Source organism: Hakea prostrata, chromosome 1 (assembly GCF_041222555.1).
Source record: "Hakea prostrata isolate BN-2017 chromosome 1, UWA_Hpros_2, whole genome shotgun sequence".
NCBI classification, from domain to species: domain Eukaryota; kingdom Viridiplantae; phylum Streptophyta; class Magnoliopsida; order Proteales; family Proteaceae; genus Hakea; species Hakea prostrata.
This window is the reverse complement of record NC_142600.1, coordinates 60,748,929-60,771,034: the sequence shown is the minus strand read 5'-3', so window position 1 is coordinate 60,771,034 and position 22,106 is coordinate 60,748,929. Positions and strand designations below refer to the sequence as shown.

At 37.3% G+C, this 22,106-nt stretch overlaps 3 protein-coding genes across 5 annotated transcripts; all 3 read left to right on the top strand.

The window, feature by feature from the left end:
• Nucleotides 1-2,234: 2,234 nt before the first annotated feature.
• LOC149029266 (uncharacterized) lies at nt 2,235-4,925 on the top strand. Its single transcript, XM_089141375.1, has 6 exons — nt 2,235-2,724; nt 2,810-2,898; nt 3,001-3,042; nt 4,339-4,475; nt 4,593-4,694; nt 4,789-4,925. Exons 2-6 carry the CDS (start codon nt 2,864-2,866, stop codon nt 4,923-4,925), a joined length of 453 nt encoding a protein of 150 aa, XP_088997501.1. The 5' UTR covers nt 2,235-2,724; nt 2,810-2,863.
• Nucleotides 4,926-4,945: 20 nt separating this feature from the next.
• Nucleotides 4,946-11,898, top strand: LOC149029265 (protein mago nashi homolog). The gene is made up of 4 exons (XM_089141378.1): nt 4,946-5,016; nt 5,619-5,862; nt 5,993-6,169; nt 11,474-11,898. The coding sequence occupies exons 2-4, from the start codon at nt 5,647-5,649 to the stop codon at nt 11,531-11,533; spliced, it is 453 nt and encodes a 150-aa protein (XP_088997504.1). The 5' UTR covers nt 4,946-5,016; nt 5,619-5,646; the 3' UTR covers nt 11,534-11,898.
• Nucleotides 11,899-16,406: 4,508 nt separating this feature from the next.
• LOC149029264 (uncharacterized) lies at nt 16,407-20,186 on the top strand. 3 transcript variants are annotated; one of them, XM_089141364.1, is made up of 6 exons: nt 16,407-16,909; nt 16,987-17,085; nt 17,190-17,231; nt 18,800-18,929; nt 19,421-19,522; nt 19,614-20,185. In XM_089141364.1, exons 1-6 carry the CDS (start codon nt 16,487-16,489, stop codon nt 19,697-19,699), a joined length of 882 nt encoding a protein of 293 aa, XP_088997490.1. In that variant the 5' UTR covers nt 16,407-16,486; the 3' UTR covers nt 19,700-20,185. The 3 variants fall into 3 exon arrangements, with proteins under 3 accessions (XP_088997490.1, XP_088997494.1, XP_088997498.1); XM_089141368.1 differs by lacking the exon at nt 16,987-17,085 and having other exon boundaries at nt 19,614-20,186; XM_089141372.1 differs by lacking the exons at nt 16,987-17,085; nt 17,190-17,231.
• Nucleotides 20,187-22,106: the final 1,920 nt, after the last annotated feature.

Sequence of the window (22,106 nt, the reverse complement as noted above, 5' to 3'; positions counted from 1 at the left end):
TCCAACCTCCCCTGACTGATTAATCGCTCAATTTCATTTTTCAAAATTCTGCAATCATCAGTATCATGACCATGATCCTTGTGATATCTACAGAATCTATTCGGATTCCTCTCGTCCGCCTTTGCTATCATTGGTAATGGCCACTTCATAATTCCTTGATGCTGAATTCGCATCAGAATTTCTAATCTTCTTGTGTTGAGAGGAGTATAGTTTTCCTGGAATGGTCTTGGAATGTCCCTTTTGTATTGACGATAAGGAATATTTCTTGGAAAATTCCTGTTATTCCTCCGATCTCTCTGATCTCTCTGATCAGATCTCACAACTCCATCATCTTTCTTTTTAACTCCATTGCTATCAGTTTCTTTTCTTGCCTGAAGAATGTCCTTCATATTTGCATACTGGTTCCAGCGAGTCGTCAGTTCCGCAATATTCGCCTGCTTGTTCATGATCAGGAATTCCAAAAGATGCTCATCTAATAGACCTCTGAACATAGCGTCATATGCTACTGCCTCATTCAAAATTTTAATTTGAATTGATTCCTGATTGAATCGCTTCATGTAACTTCGAACTGATTCTCCTGATTTTTTATGGATTGCAGCCAAATTATCAATAGTTTTGCTACTCTTCATACTACTTTGGAACCTTGACAAGAATACGTTCGTCAAATCCTTAAAATCCTTAATGGAATCTAGTAATAAGTTGAAGAACCAAGTTGTTGCAGATCCTTTCAACGAAGATGGAAATGACTGACACTTTAAAACATTAGAATTACCTGCCAGCATCATAACAGAATTGAACTAAGCCAGGTGTTCCATTGGATCTGTGCTTCCATCATACATCGTGAATGTCGGAAGTTTAAAATTGCGCGGCAATGGTGCTGACATAATATCTTTAGCAAATGGATTTTGGTTCATCATTTCCTCAACTTTTTCTCCCTCATCTTTGTTCGCCAGTTGCTGAATTTGATCGTCAAGGATACGAAATCTTTTACTGATTTCCGATCCATGAACTTCAGATCTGCTATCTCCTGATCTTCCTATTTCCTTCTTATCTCTCTGATCTCCAACACTTCTACTCTTTTTGCTCCAGATATGACTCAATTGATCATCCTTGGATGATCCTCGATCTTCGGTCTCCAGTGGAATATAGTTTGGATCCGCACTCTCTCCTGATCCTTCCTTAAGAATTGATCTTCTTCGGCTTCCTCCTGACTTCTAAATCTGAGAATTCGGGACAGAGGTCGTCTTTGCTCGGGAAAAAGTTCGAGATCTTCCAGCTAATGAGATCGGAACTCTTTCCTCAGGATGGACTCCAATTTGCTTGATGAATGTCCTCATCAGATTTTGTGTCTCCAGGATTTGATGCTGCATGCTCTCAAATCGTTCAGTGATCAGATTTGGGTCTAGCTCTGGACAAGATGTCACCAATGTATCCGCCAATTGCTTCTCTTGCCTTTCGAACTGATCAGTTGGACGAGGTGAATGATGTTCTATCATTCTCTGCCTCTGTCGAGTCTGCATCATCGGGATTTGTGATATCGGAACCACTTCTCTCGTTCTTCTTTTTGGATTTACTCTCCTCGGCTCCCTCTGGCTTGTTTCCGCCATTTCTATCGGTAATTCTTCCTCCCGCTCAAGTGATTGAGCCATAGCTTATGTTCTGAACTTGTTCCAGTTTCTTTTCCCACAAACGGCGCCAAAATGTTGGTGCTATTTCTGCCAATCGCCTTGAACCGTAGTTTTCTGCACCGAACTCCTCAGATCTGATTCGATCTGGTTTGCTCTTCGATCGATCAACCTCTCACTCCTGAAAGAAATAGAATACCAGTAAGAAACGGAGCCGATCATCTTAATCGGCGTCTCGTCTCCGACGATCTAGTCAGTATGGTTCAGTTTATGCTTCAGAGCTCTCTGGAGCTTCTAAAGTGCTTCTAATGGAGTTCAATCAGAGTGAGTTTAGAGTTTGGTTGATTCAAGAGATTTACCTTCTAACGAATCTTCCCTTGCTTTTATACTAGCTTTCCCGCTTATAACACCTTTTCAATCATAGCCATCAGATCATCGCTCTTCTTTGGACGTCGCTGATCATCCTTCCTTTATCTCTCAATCGAACCCGGCTAAGATTGGTTTGACCGGTATAAACCGACAGTGGATATTTTAGTCACAACACCTACATTGGCCTAATCCTAAATAACTTAGTTGAACACTTTGAACCAGGAGATGGTCAAACTGCTAGTGGATTTTGTGAATTACAATTTACAACCCGAAAGTTACTCGTCTTTCTCCATTTGCTTCTGCATTCTGGCTGCGATGATTACAAGATTCTCATGCGGTGATCTTGTAGCTTCGGCCAGAATTGATTCAAACCCTTTAACCCACTTTTGATTTTGGTTCCCAAATAAAATCAAAGGCCCTCAGTTGTCATGGTGTAATAAAAACCTTAACCGGTGTTCCTATAGCTTCAATGGAAGCTAGAGATATTTGGTTTTGGAAGAGATCGGAAACAACAAAACAACCGGAAACCCAGATTTGCATGCCTTCATGGCTTCAGAACCAGTGGTGAAATCTTGAAGAAACAGTCCATAAGTGGCCGAAATCGGTTCTGGAGAGGATGGAACTTGTTTTCCATCTTGTTTTCCTCGATAAGCTTTTCCCTGCGGAAGGGAAGTCTTCTGTTGAAGGCATATTTGATCCTCCATATTACGAGTGGTTCCAGTTCGACAAAGTAAGTTACTCATCATTATTATCGTTGTTTTTTCCTTCTTCCAACTAGAATTTGAAGTCGAATTTTTGGGTTTACGGTTTTTCAGAGTATAGGAACTTCGAAGGGTGTCTTGATTACATCGAAGAGAGTATAATCAAGCATGGACCCATCGATGGTGTTATGGGTTTCTCCCAGGTTCTCCATTTTCCCTTCTTCCTTTCTTTCTGTGAATAAAAAGTTCAGTTTTTCTTGCTTGATTTATGCAACCTAACATTCTGGTTGGTGGGTGGTGTTCAGGGAGCAATTCTCTCAGCTGCTTTGCCAGGTCTGCAGGCAAAGGTGCCTATCCTCTCATTCTTTTCCTCTTCTTGTCTCAATTGAAAGTTTGACATCTTAGTAAATTTCCCTGGTTTATTTGTCTGGATCCTCTAGACGTCGGGTAGAGATTTGTGCTCCCCTCACACCCCTCCACCACGTACGGGAGTCCATCAACCATAAGTGGGTCCCTCTCCACCACATACGAGGAGTCCACCAAACATTAGTGGGTCCCTCTCTTACACATAGTGCTAAAAGTGTGAAAGAAGCACAATCCTCTACCCAAAGCCCACTATCCTTTTCCCTGGGGAGAAGAGAGGTAAAGGATCCCAATCCCAATATCCTTGGAGGGGGGGGGGGAGGAGGAGGTAAAGGATCCCAATTTGTGCCCCTTGAATTCTTGTATTTAGTTTCGATCGGGTGACAATGCCAATTAATCGTCTATTTGTGTGCCCTAATAAGGTTGGGTTGAGTCAAGCTTTTGAATTCATATATCCTAACCTTGAATATTCAAGTTTGACCATGACTCAATAGATCAGACTCGACCCAAGCTAGTTAGGTCAAATGTTCAACCTTAATCTTGACCCTAACCACAATGAAATACTTTCTAAAAATATCATACATGATGATGGGGTCAAGCTAGGCCAAGCAAGCTAAGTCAAAACTCAACCCTGACCTAGTTAAGAGTCTAGACTTGGCACTGAGGTCTTGACTTACCCACAGGGCGAGCCCTATTCATACTTAAAATGGACCAAGACGAATTCAAGCCCAAACTTGCAACCTTATTCTCACTTCTGTTGTTTTTGTTTTTATTCATTATTATTATTTTTGGGAAATTTTCAGGGCCACTCCTTGAGTTACCCCTTAAAATTAATGCTTCCCCCTGAGTTTCATTTTATCAATCAAACCCCTACAGGATAAAAAAATATATATCAATGACACCCCCTGTCATTACGAAATCACTGTCAATTGCTGATGTAAGCAAGTTAAAACTTTTTCAAAAACACAAGAATAACCTTGAACCAAAAACCTTAGGCTTGATTCGTTTTTCTTCCGTTACCTTCTATGGCTTCTTCCTCTCCAATTGTAAATCCTCACAAGGATTGGTAGATATGGTTTATGGGTAATGTTTTTAAACTTAGAATGTGGAGGTAATATTGGGAATGGATAGATAAAAACTAACTGAGACTAAACAGTGTTAATAATAGGGGCTCAGGGGATAGCATTAATACTAAGGGTAACTCAGGGGATGGGACTGAAAATTTCCCTATTATTGTTATTCATTCTAATGATTTGAAATTTGAAAAAAAAATCCAACAGAAAACAGGGTATATCACTGGAGAATGTTCCTAAGATAAAGTGTGTGATTGTGATTGGAGGAGCAAAGTTCAAGTCAGCTTCATTGGCAGAAAAAGCTTATTCCGCTCCTATTGAATGTCCCTCAATTCACTTCCTTGGTACCTTCTCTCTCAACCAACCATATTTGGACCAGAGAAATTAATCAGTAAACCTGATGAGATTTTTAATTGGGAGGTATAAGTATATACGATTTGACTATTTTGATGTGATTACAGGGGAGATGGACTTCATGAAGCCACATGGTGTTAGATTCTTGCAGTCATTCATCAACCCAGTAATGATTCATCATCCGAAGGGCCATACTATTCCAAGGCTTGGTAGCTTTCTCTCTCAGTCTCTGTTTTTATTGATGGAACAAGGTCGGTTTTAATACGATTTGATGTTATTTTCCTCTTGCTTTCTTTTGTTCAGATGAGACAAGCTTGGAATTGATGTTGAGCTTCCTAGACAGCATTCATCTTAAGGTGTCTGGTCATGAACTTCCTCCAGAGAAGAATAGAGGACAGCATTTTGAGTTGGAATACTCAAATTTCCATTCTTTATTGTAGCTCACTCCACTTCTGAGCAATCCTCCACTGCCCTTGTAATCACTGCAAAGAAAGATTTCTTTCTCTTTGAGCTCTCTCTCTTTTTGGAAAGGTAGAGCTTTGGCTTGCAGTTTTTGGTCGTTTAAATGTCAATTTTCAATCGCACATACTTTTTGGGAGCTAAGGTGTTAGGGTGAGCTTACACACATCTCAATTAATCCTTAGGGGTGGATGTGCTTCTAGCATTATGATAGCAACCTCCTATGTAGATGCAGTAAGTCCAAGGAGGTCATGGGTTCGAACCTTCATCCCTCCACAGCTTCCCCTCCCCTGGGGGCCTGTGGACCCAGTCGCTATGATTGGTTTGATGATTTCCAACAACAACAAAAAAATTTAAAAATTAATTCTCAGGGATAGCTTTATATATAAGGGGAAATGCCCCCAACATCAAGGAGATCCAAATTCTTGACCTCTTATTAAGTTGTTGGTCTTTGCCAACTGACCCTTCCCCTTGGACCGTTACCAGATGAGCTCCTACTTATTACATTACACTTTCTCCCAACAAAAGCAACACTCGTATTCAATTGGTTTAATTTTGGTTTTAACGAGTTGGTTCAGGTTCCTAACTCGAATTTGGGTTAAGAGCATCAACACCCTTCCTCTTGTTGATATTCTCTGCGGCAAATAGAATTCTTATTCTCTCCAATTTCTTAGGTCTCCCCACTCATCGAGAGAGAGAGAGATGGCAGGGGAAGACAATGGTGAGTTCTATCTGAGGTACTATGTAGGCCACAGAGGCAGGTTCGGACATGAGTTCTTGGAGTTCGAGTTTTGCCCTGATGGGAAGCTTCGGTATGTCAATAACTCTAACTACAAGAAAGATACTATGATCCGGAAGGAAGTTTTCCTCACCCCCGCTGTTCTTAAGGAATGTCGGAGAATAATTTCTGAAAGCGGGGTATGATTTTCCTACCTTTCTTTTTTATTTTTCTTTATTAGGGTTTTTTCTTTTTTGTATATGTAGAGTTTTATTTCTTTCCTTTTTGAATGAACGAGTTTGTGGACTTGGGTGCATCTTGATGCTTCAGATAATGAAGGAAGATGATAACAATTGGCCAGAACCGGACCGCGTTGGGCGACAAGAGATTGAGATTGTGATGGGGAACGAGCACATCTCTTTCACTACTTCGAAGATTGGGTCTCTTCTGGATGTTCAGAGCAGCAAAGATCCCGAAGGGCTTCGCATATTCTATTACCTTGTCCAAGTAACCTTCTTTTCCCTTTTATTGCCTTTCCTGTGTTTGGATTTTCTGCCATTTGCTTTCAATTTTCATTGCATGTATCTGTCTCTAAAAATCACTTTTGCTTGTATAAATTTTCCATGGGATAGCTCTTTGTGTCTGAATATGAATGCATTATCCTGCTGATGTAAAACACATAACGCATACCCATTGCAGCTCTAGAGGGTTCGAGGAGAACTCGACCTTCTAAACCTGCACGTAGGAAGAAATACTTAACAGATTAGGGATGGCTTTTTTCCCCTTTATCCAACTCTTTACCATAGCAGAACTAGTTGAAACATGCTTCTATCTGTCTATGTGGTTTGCTCTGAAATATGTTACATCTCAACATATCTTTGATGCTATATCTTGTGATATCTTGTACTATAACACATTTGGTATGTAGTTATGGGGGTTGAGCAATTAGTTATGATATTTTCCATTTCATGGTTTAATGAACGTCCACAATAATAAAAGCTGTATTATTCTTTGTTTATAGAAGATGCGGTTAACCTACTTACGTGGGAAAAAGCAGGCCATACATTGAAGTGTTTTTATTTGTGTTCAGTACCTTGGCTTTGGTTAATGCATGAATGCCATTGTTTCCCACTCATTGAATTAAAGCTCTGAGTTATTGTGTTTCTGTTATAATTTTCATTGGGTGAAAAATACACATTGTCTCATCATTCTAGAGAGTTGGTTCTGATTCTCGGGCTGTAACATCTTTAAAATTTCTTTTTCAATAGGTTACTAGTAGTGGATGAGTTGTTTTTATGTGGTTGGCATCTATCCCTTAAACATACGGCAATCTCCAAATTCCAGGAAATGGGTCATGACCATGTAAATCCAGTTTGATATAAGTACGTTCAGCATCTCAAGAATAGTTCACCCCTTACTTCCTTCAAGGGAATACTTCAGTTAAGGCTATTTGATGAATTGATTACTCAACAGTCTAAGCATCATGAGAACAGTTCATCTGTCAACTTCATCTTAACCTATTTACATGGGAAAAATAAATCTTACTTCTTCATATAAGCTCAAGTTAAATTTTGCGAGTGAGAAATCAGGTAAATGGCCATTCATATTAAGTTTAACAAAGTTGCACATGAATTAGGTGTATGATAATAGGTATTAGTAAAGTAACCCAAAGGAAACCCTTACTGTCTACCTGAAATTAAGATTGAAAATGAAACACTTCTTGTAAGTGAGAATAGGTAAACCAAAAATAAAAAACAAAAAGAATAAAGAGTGTGTTATGTGTACCCCACTTAAGTTGGGCCTAAACTTGTGTTGGCTCCCTTAAGTGGCTTAAATTACGTGTAACTAGATTACGTCTAGCCCACAGTTGTGTCGTGGGCTAGACATAATTTAGTTGTGGGTTGTACGTAATTTAGGCCACTTAAGGGAGCCAACACGAGTTTTGGTCCAACTTAAGTGGGGTACATGTAAAAGACTCATAAATAAATGAGATGGAAAAGAAGAATCTTAGGACCCCTATGCAAGATGGTCACAGGTGCATCCAGATGAGTATGACATGGGGTCCTCCTAAGTTTCCTACACAGTATGTTCTAACAAGAAATATACAATAGAGTTTTACAAATTATGTGGAAACAGTAAGAATTGCTAGAAGTGCATAAAGAAGAAGACCCAGTACATGAATATAATCCAAATCCTGAAGCCAAATGATACAGATTAAAGAAAAAAGTGGACATATGACTTAGCTTGGGTCTTATGAATGTTGGGCCGTTGGTCCACAATGGGTATTAAATGTAATGAGGCACTTTAATGGGCCTAAAGTACGCGATTCACAGAAATTTGGGATTTTGATTTAGTTAGATCTTTCTTTGCTTATAATTATTATTCAAGTGTTTATGTTTCATTATATTAGGTGTCTACGAGTCCAGCAAATGCATTCTTAGATTGACGGACTGCACCTAGGAGTCAATAATCAGGACTACTATGACCTAGTAAGCCCAGGTTGGTCAGTCAAAACTAGGTTAGGGTTTGATGCTAGGGTTATGTTACGTTGACATAAGGAGTCCACCGGTGAAGGTTTGGGGTTTTGTGGATGGTGGAGTGTTTTTGGATTGGAGATTCCAGCAATGAAGGGTTAGGATTCGGGTTTTCAGAAAGTGAAGAATGAGGGATTTGAGGTCGTTCAGAATGCAACCAAACTTGAATGGTTTTGTTAGGAGAATGGAGGAAGTAATAGTTGGGTTGTGTATGAATTTCAGGGTTTTATGGACAAACTAGAGAGGGGTTTCCAGAGTTTTAGAGATGGGGACTACACTACAATCAGGACTGATTTAGCTACAGGGGCAGGAAAATGTTCAATCAAATGGAGGTCTTTTAATGACTGGAATGGTTGTGAATGATTTAGTTCTTGAACAAAATGAATAAAACAAAAGGGGACGCTAAGGTTTGAGATTGTCAAGGATTAGTAGAATTATGGGGCTGGGGGTATTGTAAACTGACTGTTGTTGCAGAAGAACCTTGAACATCAACTTGAATGGTTGAAGGTGATTGTGGGAGGAAGAAAAGAGAAGAAATCAGGCTTGGGGTGTCAATCCCGTGCGCATTGCTCTAGAAACCAATATCAGAATAATTCTCATATCCAAGTTCTTAGTGATGGGGAATGGTAACAAAGACATAAAAAAGGTGGAAAGTTTTGATAAGAGGGTTAAAGAAACTTGTTCTCTCATAGAAAGACCGAGGGAGCAGATACTTGAAGGAATCAAGGCAAATTTTGATAAGGAAAAGAATGATGGAAATACAATATGAAATTGTGCCCAAACAGCCCACAGAAGGGCTGCTGCCTATGTCAGCCAAATTAATTTTAGTAGAGATTGTTATAGACCACAATGCCAAAACAATGGAAGATGAAGAAGTCAGTCAAGCGCTTGATGAAAAGGTCATGAAAACTGAAGATGGTACTACAAAAGCTTGCAAAAGCATGGTCAAAGCAATAACACCAGCTGGAGATGTAATTAAAGAAGACCCCAAGAGCATGGCTGCTGATTTTGAACGTGAATATATCAAGTTTGTTATGCCTCCATAGTTCTTTGAAGAGAAAGCTCCTGGAGCTGAAAGCTTCATTTAGTATTCCTACATTGCCTGAGTTTTGCCGAGGAATGGGACAAGCTGCTACAAAAATGTTACTCCCCCCAACATCACTACGAGATTCAAGGGTGAATTTTTTTTCAAGATGTGGAGAGTTCATGTAGCTCCAACACCAAATTGGCCTATTTTCCTTTGAAATCAACTTTGGGTTGATAGATATAAGTGTTGAGCCTTTAATATGTTTTTGTAATCATGGGCCTAATCTATGGATCTAAGAGTTTAACATCTAGGGCAAGCATGAAAAATAAGTTGTTTCATAAAGTTTAATTGATTTAGTTATGTAAATTCTGACAACTTCAGTTGTAAGGGCAGAATAGTCTTCTTTTTATGTTTTATTTTAGTTTAAGAGCCTAAATGAATCTAGGATAATGATAATGAGTCCTTGTAGTTTAGTTATAAGAGTCCTATCTGAATTTCGATTAGTATGGTGAGTACAACTAGGAGAGTCAGTTTTACAGCTATAACTAGAAGCATGTGCTTGTAAGAGATAATGGAGTGTTGCAGCCTAAGAGCAAGGTGTTAGTAAAACTTCTCATCGGTGGTAAGGGACCTCACGTGATTAAGCAACCTAGGAGTTCTACTTGAAGGATTCTCCTGCAGTGCTTGTAACCTGCCTTCCCAACTCCATCACCATCTCAGCCGTCACTAGACTTAGATACAGGTCAGTAACAAGTCAGCACTTATTTCCCTTCCACTCTTTTAATTTTCTGTTTGGAGAACCCCAACCCTAGACCACTTACAGCCCTAACCCGAGACCTCTACAACCGTAACCCTAGACCTATTCAGACCCTAGTCTGAGACCCATGATACCTAACCTTTTTGCAGCTTCCAAGGGGAAACAAACCAGCTCTTTGGGTCCCTGAAATATTCAGAAACACAGGTCCTAATCTCATGAATCAGACTTGATTTAAAAATTCAGTCTTCACCCCAACCTAAGACCTGAACCAGTTTAGGCTGAGCCCCTAAGAACTCTACTTCTGAAACAGTAATCCTAAACCCTAGCCCTTCAAAACCCTAACTCCATATTCACTTAATTCTTTTACAAAAAAAAAATTATTATTTAATTTTCCTTCTAGAACCGTAACATCCTTACCCTAAATCTGTGTCCCTAGACCAGTTCCTGTTATACCCCACCCAAGAGTTATAAAAATCCTAAATGAGGCCAATCCATGCTTCCTATAAACCCTAACCCTAATTTCCAGAACTGAGGAGTTTGGGTCAGCCAGCTGTTACAGAAACAAGTCAGAAAGGGAGAATCTAATTGGGAGTTCAGATCAGTCTTAAAAATCAGAGACAGAGGTTTAATTTGAGAATCAAATTCAGTTCAGAGTTCTGTTTTAGCCCTAAATAGTAATGTACTTCAGTCGACTAGTTATTGGCTGCTGATCATCTAAAAATCTTGGAAGAACCGACCCTCATTCACTTCTTCTTCTTCTTTTCTTTTTTTTTTAAGTAAAACCCTCATTCACTTGAGGCTACATTGTCGAGATTCTTGAAATACTTGAGATTTTACTGAGATTTTGCCAAGATTCACAAAATATTCAGTAAAGCTCTGCTGGTTTGGTCGAAACTATGCATCTCTTGTTTCTTGTATGCCATCTCGTCTGTAGAGGATCCAGATTTTCATGGTCTCGAAGATCTTATCTATTTTGTTGGGGATGGTATGTGGGGTACATAGAGGCATTGAAAATTCAAGTCCACTGGCATCCCTAGGCTGGATGTGCCCATGAAGATCATCGAGAGAGTGATACCTTCTTGGTACGGTCTCTTATTTAAACAAGACAAGGTCAAGTGTGTGTTTCAAAATATCGTTACTGCATTCCGGATATGGTTGATAATGGTTTCCATGGACCACTGTGTTTATTATCAGTATTTAATTGGAAACATATAGTTGATATTGGTTTCAATGGACTAGTTTGTTGATTTTCTGTCATCATTCAGTGTGCATCTGTTCTCTTTACTTCGGTGGGGATAGTTGCACATTTTTTCTGTGACGACCTGTTTGTTTTGAGGGTGATTTGTTTGGAAACTACTTGTATTCTGTTTGGATTATCTAGATTTTAGATTCAAGACATGTAATGTGATATTTCTTATGGTTTAAATATTAAACTGTATGGAGTTTGTTTTTCAACTTCCATGATACAATAATTTCGTTGTCTGTTTTTGCAGGATCTCAAGAGCTTTGTGTTCTCACTTATCTCGCTCCATTTTAAAATAAAACCAATATAAGCTGCGGGCAGAGCTTTCGCTGCAATGACCCAAGATCTTGAAGGAACTTTATTTTGAGTTTGATGGATACCTGGATATGTAGGCCTCCATGTTGGTTTCTTGGCCCTTGTTCAATTTAGATGTTTTCATGTCTTGTATCCTTTTGGTTTTATCTGACTATTGAATTGTTTGGATGGTAAAGGGGGTGTGAGAGTTACTGGAAAACTCATTATTATGAAAGTGAACTCTTGATGAAGTATTCTTCTGCGTGTTTGTCCTAAGTATCTCATCATCTATTTTAAGAAGTCCTTGACTGCCTCCTCTCTTTGCCAATAAAACTTTGAGCTTATTTTCTGGGTTTGGAACAGTTGTGGCCTGTATTTATTCCATATTTTGTATCTTACGGCCTTTTATTTTTCTTGACATCTCATTCATAGAAAGGAGAAGCACCAAGAGAATGTTTTAAGGGCCTGTTTGGTTACATGAGTTTGGAAAAATATCTAGAGATTTCAAATCTATGGAATTATAATTCATAAAATTAATTGTTTGGTTGTGGAATGAAATCTGTGGATGTAAATTTCTCAAAAAAAATTATTGAAGTAAAATTACATCAAAGTTTTGTCTCAAACATTTTGCTTGTGCCAACATAAGTTAATATATTTTGTATCAAATTAATCATTTATTCATTAAAAAGGAACAAGAGTGAAATCAAATGAAGTAGTCTCTTTCAGTGTAACTGGTTTGATCAATGGCAGTCTTTCAATGTGACTGGTTTGATCAATGGCAGTTTTTCATTCTTTAATCAAGCCTCAGAGTAGGAAAGTCTAAAGTCAAGAGCTTATTAGTTTTGTGGCTTAGAGCATCTGGAAGGCTTGAAATGACTTGGTGTTTGGGGTTAGGAGATGGGAACCTAGCGAGGTTATTTCTCATGCTGTTGAAGCTTACAAGGACTTAGTAGTAATTGCTAAGTCAGAGAATTTTAGAGGTTCTTGGAAACTTCATGAGCATGTGATTGTGGAGTCAAATAGTTGCTGATTCAATTCTAGAGGGGGTGCTAAAGCTTCAATTCCTTTCTCTGTTCAGCATATTTCTGAGGATGTATAGGCTCTTGCTGATCGTTTTTTAAGTTGTAACTTTGTTTTCATTCACAGAGAAGCCAATGTAGTGGTTGATTCTCCGGCCAAGAGAGCCAAGTCGGTTTCGCATACCAATTATGGCCCAGCTCTACTTCATGATTGTCGGAGATTGTTTTCTCTGATTCAATGTGTTTGATGCGTACTGAATAAATGAATTTTTACCAAAAAAATATATCAAATGAAGAAGATATATTGAAATAGTTGATAAAATAAACATTTTCTTCCTACTACCCTCACCATTTCCATGCCATGCCACCTTCACTACTTTCTTTCTTTTTTTTTGGGGGGGGGTGTGTGGGGCTAAGGTTCATTTAGGCCACTTTATGTGCACCTCAACTACATCTTCAGGGTAGCCTTTTTACATATACGAAAATTTTTCCTTGGTCCTAAGGAAATTCGAACTCTGAGCTTCTTTCTACGGTTTTTTGCCAACTAAACCAACCATTGAAGTTGCATTGTACTCCATGGTCCTTAATGGTTACCCACAAGATTTCTTCACACCTTCAAGGGGACTGAAATAAGGAGTTCCTCTCTCCTCATATATTTTTATACTTTGTGGAGAAGTTTTGTCATCTCAACTAGAATTGGCAAGAATGCAAAAGAAGATAAAGGGTATCAAACTTTCTAGAGGAGGAGAAAGCATGTCTCATCTATCATTACCTGATGACCTAATACTCTTTAGTCAAGCAACCAATAATGAAGCAGCTACGTTTCAAAAAATAATTCAAATATATTGTTCTTTCTCAGGGTGGCAACTAAATGTTTAAAAAACTAGAGCCCATTACAGCCCAAGCACTTTCTTCTTTTGTGAAAGGAGAGCTCTCTTCCCACTTCCATATCAACCCCACCTCAGAGCTCGATGTCTATCTTGGCATACAACTTATAAGTGGTAAATTGCAAAAGCATCATTGTGACACCCTCTTTCAAAGAGTCAACACAAGGTTGCAAGGGTGAAAAACTAAATGCCTAAGCATAGCTAGGAAAACAATCTGAATTCAAGCTACAGTGAGTGTGATGCCTTAACACTTCATGTCATGCTCCAAAGTTCCAAGCGTTGTCTTATAGGATCTAGACTTAATGATGAGGACTTTTTACTGGTAGAAAGGGAAGGCTCACTGGTACACACCATCAATTGGGAAACTATATGCCAACCAAAGAGATATGGTGGTTTGAACATTAGAAATTTTGGAAAAATGAATCAAACTCTTCTATCTAGGGAAGCCTGGGAACTTCTCTCACCTCCCCATTCTCTTTAGAGCAAAGTGATGAAGGAAAAAAGTTTTTGGAAGCAAAAGCAAAGCCTACTAACTCTTGGGGATGGAAATCAATTATTTGGGCTAGAAATCTACTTGTTAATGGACTTTTCAAACAAGTGGGGAATGGAAGAAGTATCAACCCTTGGTCCAACTTTTGGATACTTAATATTCAACCTTCTCAGGCTCCATTTCCTAATCAGCAACTTGCACCATCTTTGGTGGAAAGACTTCATCTTCAATGGTTATGGATGGAAGAGAAAGTTAGCCATTGGTGACCACCTGAAATTGTTAATCAAATTTTGTAAATCTAGCTCCCTGTTACAGACTGAGCTGACAGAATTGTTTGGTTTCCAACAGCAAATAGGATACACATAGTAAAATCAACATCCAAATTGGCAACCTCAGATGCAACAATTCCAGAGGATAAGTTTTGGCTGCGACTATGGCACTTCCCGTTGGCCCCAAAAATCAACAACTTCTTGTGGAAAGTTCTACACCAAAAACTTCCAACATGTGATTTATTGTTGCAAAGAGGATGTCAAATTCTAGATTTTTGCTCTACTTGTGGCATCTCACAGGTTAGTGTTTCAAATATTTTCCTTCAATGCAATTTAAGTAAATAGATCTAGGATATGATGGAGTTCAGTTTGTGGGACCTTGATTTGGATCTTCATAGTCAAATCCAAAGACTAATAATGGAAAACAAACACTGTGAGAAATGGACGAAAAATATGCTCCTGCATCTCAACTCTCTATGGTCGTCCATGGTCGATTTGGACTAATTACACATCTACAGTATCCAGTAATCCTTCTAAGACCCCCCCCACCCCCCCAGCAAATTTTTAGGTCAGCATCACGTTTGAATGAGGAAATTTGTTTAACCATCAAATAAACACCAAAATCAGAGGAAATGAGGCAAATTAAATGGATTGAATCTAATGAAGGATGGATCAAAATTAATGTGGATGGGTCGGCCTTAACTGAATTTGGTAAAGCTAGTTATGGAGGAATAGCACGAGATTGGAGAGGAAAAATGATCTTTTGTTTTGCTTTAGAATTTGGTAATCAATCATCTCTAATGACTGAATCCTTGGCCATTCGAAGTGTTGTACTACTAGCAAAATAAAAGATCTACATCAAATAACTGTTGAAGGAAATAACATGTTCCTCATTCATCTCTTGAAGCCGAAAGCTCATTCCCAACAGGGGCCGTTGAAGATCATTCATATGGTTCAAGATATTCAAGATCTCAATACAGGCTTTCAGTCTCTAGACCTTGGTTATATGAGTATGGAGATTTTAAATATCTAGAGACTTCAAATCTATGGAGTCATAATTATAAAATCAAATGTTTGGTTAACTGAATATATGTGGAATGAAATTTGTGGATTCATTAGTGATTTTTGTGAATACGCAAATGTTTAGTATTTTTAAAGTAGGAATGAGATTTCACCCCATACCAATAAATCTACAGATTCACATTTTTAGTGTAAAAAGATGAATTTCTAGATTTCATGAATTTAAAGATTTTCACAACCAAATGGGTATAAATCTCGCATTCATGAATCCACAGATTTGAAATCTCTTGATTCATTTATTAGGGCCTGTTTGGTTACTTGAGTCTGGAGATTTAAAAAATCTAGAGATTTCAAATCTATAGACTTCAAATCTCTGGAGTCATGATTCATAAAATTAACTGTTTGGTTAGCTTGAATTTTTGGAATGAAATTTGTAGATTTATCTTAAGAAAATATTTATTGAATTATGGTTCAAATGTTGGACGCTTTAGTAGGGGTGAAATCTCTGGATTTCACATCATACCTAAATCTACAGATTCACGTTTTTAGTGTAAAAAGTTGAATCTCTAGATTTCATGAATCTATGGATTCACATAACGAAACGGCTAAAAATCTCCCATTTGTGAATCCAGAGATTTAAAATCTCTGAATTCATGTAACCAAACAAGCCCTTAACAATGTAATATACTCATTAGCACTGTATGAAACAACAAATCAACACTCATTTTTTAGTTGTTCTCCCCCCCCCCCCCCCCCAATCCCCACCCCCACGTTTTCTATTTTGGCCAATCTTAGCTGGTATGTAGGCTGTAAATTTCCTCGTGGTTTTAAATTTTAAATAAATTAAGACTTTACCTTTTTACCAAAAACAAAGGAAGCTGCACGGCCACCTTTTTGTAACTCTTTCTCAACCTATCACCACCACCACTAAAGCACCATTTTTTCCCAAAGATATATCTCATAAATGAAATTTTGAAAAATATTACTAAAAAAAATGAAATTTTGAAAAAGCTCTCTTATTGTTGAAATATTATTAATTCAACATAAAAGATTTTAGTTTCTTATCAACAAAAAACCCATTTACAAGTTATTAACGAAATCAATCTAAATTTGAAATAGAAAACATACCTAACTGGCCTAATACTACATCAACTTGGTTGAACCAGAAGATGATCAAACCACTTCTGTTGGCTGGAGCCTGGAGGTCTATTTGTGAATGACAAATTTTAGTATTTTACAACCCCAAAGTCGTTTCTCTCCATTTGCTTCTGCATTCATGCCGTGATGGTTACAAGATTCTCATGCGTTGATCTTGTAGCTTCAGCCAGAATTGATCCCTACCCTTTTACCCGCTTCAGATTTACGTTCCCAAATAAAATCGAAGGCAATCCGATTCTTCCCCAGTTGTCATGGCGTAATAAAAACCTTAATAGGAGTTCCTCCAGCTTCAATGGAAGTGATAAATTTTTGGTTTTGGAAGAGATGGGAAACAAAGAACAACCGGAGCAGAGGAAACCCAGATTTCTATGCCTTCATGGCTTCAGAACCAGTGGTGAAATCATGAAGAAACAGGTTCATAAGTGGCCGGAATCGGTTCTGGAGAGGATGGATCTTGTTTTCCTCGATGGACCTTTCCCTGCGGAAGGGAAATCTGATGTTGAAGGCATATTTGATCCTCCATATTACGAGTGGTTCCAATTCGACAAAGTAAGTTACTCATCATTATCATCGAATTTTTCTTCTTTTTTTCTATTAGAATTTGAAATCGAAATTTTTGGGGTTAGGGTTTCTCAGAGTATAGGAACTTCAAAGAGTGTCTTGATTACATCGAAGAGAGTATAATCAAGCAGGGACCCATCGATGGTCTCATGGGTTTCTCCCAGGTTCTCCATTTTTTCCCTCTCCCATTCTTTCCGTGAATAAAAAGTTCAATTTTTGTTGCTTTGATTTATGCGACCTAACATTGTGGTTGGTGGTTGGTGTTCAGGGAGCAATTCTCTCTGCTGCTTTGCCAGGTTTGCAGTCGAAGGTGCCTACTCTCCCCTTCTTTTAACTCTTTTTTTCTGAATTAAAAGTTATTTTTTCTCTATTTTCTTGGGGGTAATACTCAATTGAAAGTTTGAAATCTATAAATTGAGAATCCCAGTGGGTCCCATGTGGGCCTCACCGGCGATGTAAAGTTCAAAAGTGTCGGGTAGCAATTAGCATATTGTTCTCTCCCGACGGTGGAGTTGATCAAAATTAGGAGGGAGTTGATCGAAATTAGGAGTCCATCAACCATAAGTAGGTTCCTCTTTTACACATGTGACAGTAATTGTGTGAGGAGAGCACAATCCTCTTCCCCCGTCGAGGTAGAGGATCCCAACATGTGCCCCTTGAATTCTTGTATCTTGTTTCCATTTGTTGAAGATCCAAATGAATCGATTATTTGTGTGCTCTAACAAGGATGGCCTACTCGCTCTTCCCCCGTCGAGGTAGAGGATCCCAACGTGTGCCCCTTGAATTCTTGTATCTTGTTTCCATTTGTTGAAGATCCAAATGAATCGATTATTTGTGTGCTCTAACAAGGATGGCCTACTCGGTTCAGGGCTCGAGTTTTTGGCCATGTTCCTCTGATTGGTTACGGAGTCTATGTTTAGTTTTCCTTCTTGCCCCTGCTTCTTAATGAAAACTTGATTACCAAAAAAAAAAAAAAACAAGGTTGGGTTGGGTCAAACTTTTGAAACTGTATATAAAGCTAACCTTGCATGTCCAAGTTCGGCTCGACCCGAGCTAGTTAGGTCAAATGTTCAACCTTAATCCCGACCCTAACCAAAATACATTCAAACCATGCAATAATTCTATTTTTTTAATATATTTTTCTAAAAATATCATACACGATGATGGGGTCAAGCTAGGCCAAGCAAGCTAAGTCAAAACTCAACACTAACCTAGTCTAGACTTGGCACTGAGATCTTGATTTAGCCACACGATCATAATTTGAGCCCAGACCCTATTCAGACTTAGAGTGGATCAAAACGACTTCAAGCCCAAGCTTGCAACATTATACTTGCTAGAGTTATTTTTTATTTTGTTCATTATTATTATTTGGGAAAAATTTTAACGCCATCTCTTGAGTAACCCCTAAAAATTAATGCTACCCCTTGAGTTCCAATTTATCAATTGGACCCCTTTATAGGGTGAAAATGTATCAATGACACCCTCTGTCATTAGGAAATCATTGTTAAATGTTCATGTAAGAAAGTTAAAGTTAAAAAAAAAAAAAAAAGAATAATCTTGAACCAAAAACCTTACACTCAATTCATTTCTTCTTCTTTTACCATTTATGACTTCTTTCTCTCTGTAAATCTTCACAGAGTTGGCAATGTATAATGTATGAGTAGTGTTTTTAAACTTAAGATTTGATGATAAATATTGGGAATAGATAAATAAAACTAACTGTGACTAAACAGTGTTAAAATAGGGGGTTTGGATAAATTGGATTACTTAAAGGGTTTTATTAATTCTAAAGTTAACTTTGAGATGCCACTGAAAAATTCCCTTTATTTTTATTCATTCTAATAATTTGAAATTTGAAAAACTTTCCAACAAAAACAGGGTATGGCACTGGGGAAGGTTCCTAAGATAAAGTGTCTGATCGTGATTGGAGGAGCGAAATTCACGTTAGCTTCATTCGCAGAAAAAGCTTATTCCACTCCTATTGAATGTCCCTCAGTTCACTTCCTTGGTACCTTCTCTCTATTCCAACGACATTTAGGTTCTTTTTGGTATCAATTATCATTCTCAATTATGAGAAATTTTCATTATTTAAATTGTTTGGCATCTATTATCAGTTTTATTCTTTTTATTTATGTGCAAGTTTACTTAAAGTTTTATAGTTAAGATGAGGGTAAAATAATCAATACATATTCTTTTATAAAAATCAAAAATTTTTTTCCTCTTTTCTCACTTGTTCAGTATCATTTTTTAATAATTTTTTATTTTGACACCAAACTTATTTTTCATTTTATAATTTATTTTTGACAAAATTTACCAAACCATTTTTCATTCTTGACCAATAATGAATTCCTGTACTTATTTCTTTTGAATAGACATAATAGAGAATGAGAATTGATACCAAAAAGAGCCTTAGACCGGTGAAATTAATGTAAAACATGTTGAGATTCTTAATTTGGACGTGCAACTATAAATGATTTGACTATTTTGATGTGGTTCTAGGGGAGATGGACTTCATGAAGCCACACGGTATTAGATTGTTGGAATCATTCATCAACCCAGTAACGATTCATCATCGGAAGGGCCATACAATTCCAAGACTTGGTAGCTTTCTCTTCTTTGTCTCTGTTTCTAATGATGGAATAAAATTGATTTCAATGTGATTTGATTTTCCTCTTGCTTTCTTGTTTTTCAGATGAGAAAAGCTTAGAATTGATGCTGAGTTTCCTTGACAGCATTCAGCTTGAGTTTGATGACTCAAATCTCCATTCTTTGTTGTAGCTCACCTCACATCGGATGAATCCTCCCCTGCCCTTGAAATCACTGCAAAGAAAGATTTTTTTTTTTTCTCTCGTGAGCTCTCTTTCTTTGGCAAGGAAGAGATTTGCCTTGCATTTTTTTTTGTCACTTCAACTTCAAATTTCAATCTCACATTCTATTTTGGGAGCTGAGGTATTAGGGTTCAAGAATAGCTATAAAGGAAAATGCCCTGACCTCAAGGAGATCCGAATTCTTGACCTCTTATTTACAAGGTGCGGTATTTTGCCAGCTGAACCCATCCCATAAAGTATTACCAAACATGCTCTTTATTGTTACATTACACTTTCTCTCTACATAAGCAACACTCACATCACAATGTACCTAGCAACCATAGTGTGCAATCATCACCATGTAAGTCCACCATGACAAATAACAAGAGTCTCATGTTTATTTACAAACTTGAGACATTTGAATAAGCTTTTTCAATATAACATCATTTAATATGATAAAATAAAAACACTCATTCTAAACTCTTTATGAAAGTCAAATTTTACGATCCAAAGCTTCATAGGGGACCTCGAATTTTGACCCGAGGTCGGCCATCAACCATTAGATCGGTATATCGCTAAGGTAACTGCGGCTTTCGAAAGTAGAGAATATGGATGTGTTTGCATGCTCAATCAGCCGATTAAGATCATGTGTCTCAGGAGATTTCTTCTTTTTGGTCTTTAGGAAGGTACTTTTATTCAAAGAATTTAGAACATAAGTTTTCCGAAAGATCTTGGGGTCAATTTTTCAATTGCACATTTGAGCCCATAAACCCCACCCCCTCTGCCTACTTTTTTCCCTAACTCCTTCCACCTCTCACTAGTGAAATGTTATAAAATTACTGTCAAGAGAGGGTGAAAGCCTTCAGTGTTGGATTCACCTTTTAGTGTGGTAAGCGGGCATCCAAGTTTAAGTTATGTAACCTTCGATGTTGCATTCACCCTTTAGAGTGGTAAGTGGGCATTCATGTTTAAGTTGTGTTACACATATCTCTATGTTTACCCAATGAATTTATTAGATGTGTACCACCATAAAATACACTTTTTTGGAATTTGGGCTTCATGTAAACAAGTTCAATACTTAGACAAAGAAATTTGAAAAGTACTAAATTGAAATGACCTCTTTTGTTGTAGATTGTTTTTTTTAAATAATTTTATTGTAAATTTGTATTCATTTATTTATTTATAGAGAAATTTAAGAGATATCCCAAGACAATTGATACAAAATACTGACACCTTAAAACTATGTCAGATCAGCAACAATCCCTCAAAATATTTTTAAAATTTGTAAAATAGTACACTCCATTAGTTTGTTAAGTCATTAATAAATAATTTCACTATTCCTAAATCGCCCTTAATCTCTGGTAACATTATAATTTCGGCCATAGTAAAATAGAATGTTAAATTTCATTTTCTTTATTGATCGATGAGTTCTTTCTTCTTTTTCTTTCTCCATTCATCATTTTATACTATAAGATTAAATAAGATATTGAATAACACAACTAAATTTATATTCATCATTTCATCTAAGAAACACATACGAGAAAAATGTGAAGGCCAATTTGAAAAAGTTTTAGGATGCTTTTGCTTTTTGCCAGTTATCTTAGGGCTTGTTTGGTTACATGAGTATGGAGATTTTAAATATCTAGAGATTTTAAATCTATGGAGTTATAATTTATAAAATTAGATGTTTGATTGTGGAATGAAATCTGTGGATTCATCTTAAAAAACTATTTGATCGACGTGATTTTTGTGAATGTGCAAATGTATAGTTTTTTTGAAATCTCTGGATTTTACCCCTTACCCATAAATCTACAAATTCATGTTTTTAGTGTAAAAAAGTGAATCTCTAGATTTCATGAATCTAGAGATTTTTACAACCAAACGGATATAATTCTCAGATTCATGAATCCAGAAATTTGAAATCTATAGAGTTATAATTTATAAAATTAGCTGTTTGGTTGTGGAATGAAATCTGTGGATTCATCTTAAAAAATTATTTGATTGATGTGATTTTTATAAATGTGTAAATATAAAGCTTTTTTGAAATCTCTGGATTTTACCCCTTACCCATAAATCTATAGATTCACGTTTTTAGTGTAAAATGGTGAATCTCTAGATTTGATGAATCTAGAGATTTTTACAACTAAACAGATATAATTCTCAGATTCATGAATCCAGAGATTTGAAATCTCTTGATTCATGTAACCAAATAGGCCCTTAGAATGTATTTGAAATTTTATTTTTATTTATTTATTTATTATTATTATTATAAAATGAGATATTTTAAACGTTGGGTCTTCCTTTGGTAAAGCTGCTGACCCACGCTATATCCTCTCCCGCTGCGGCGCTGCCCTACAAAAATAAAATAAAAGTGGGGC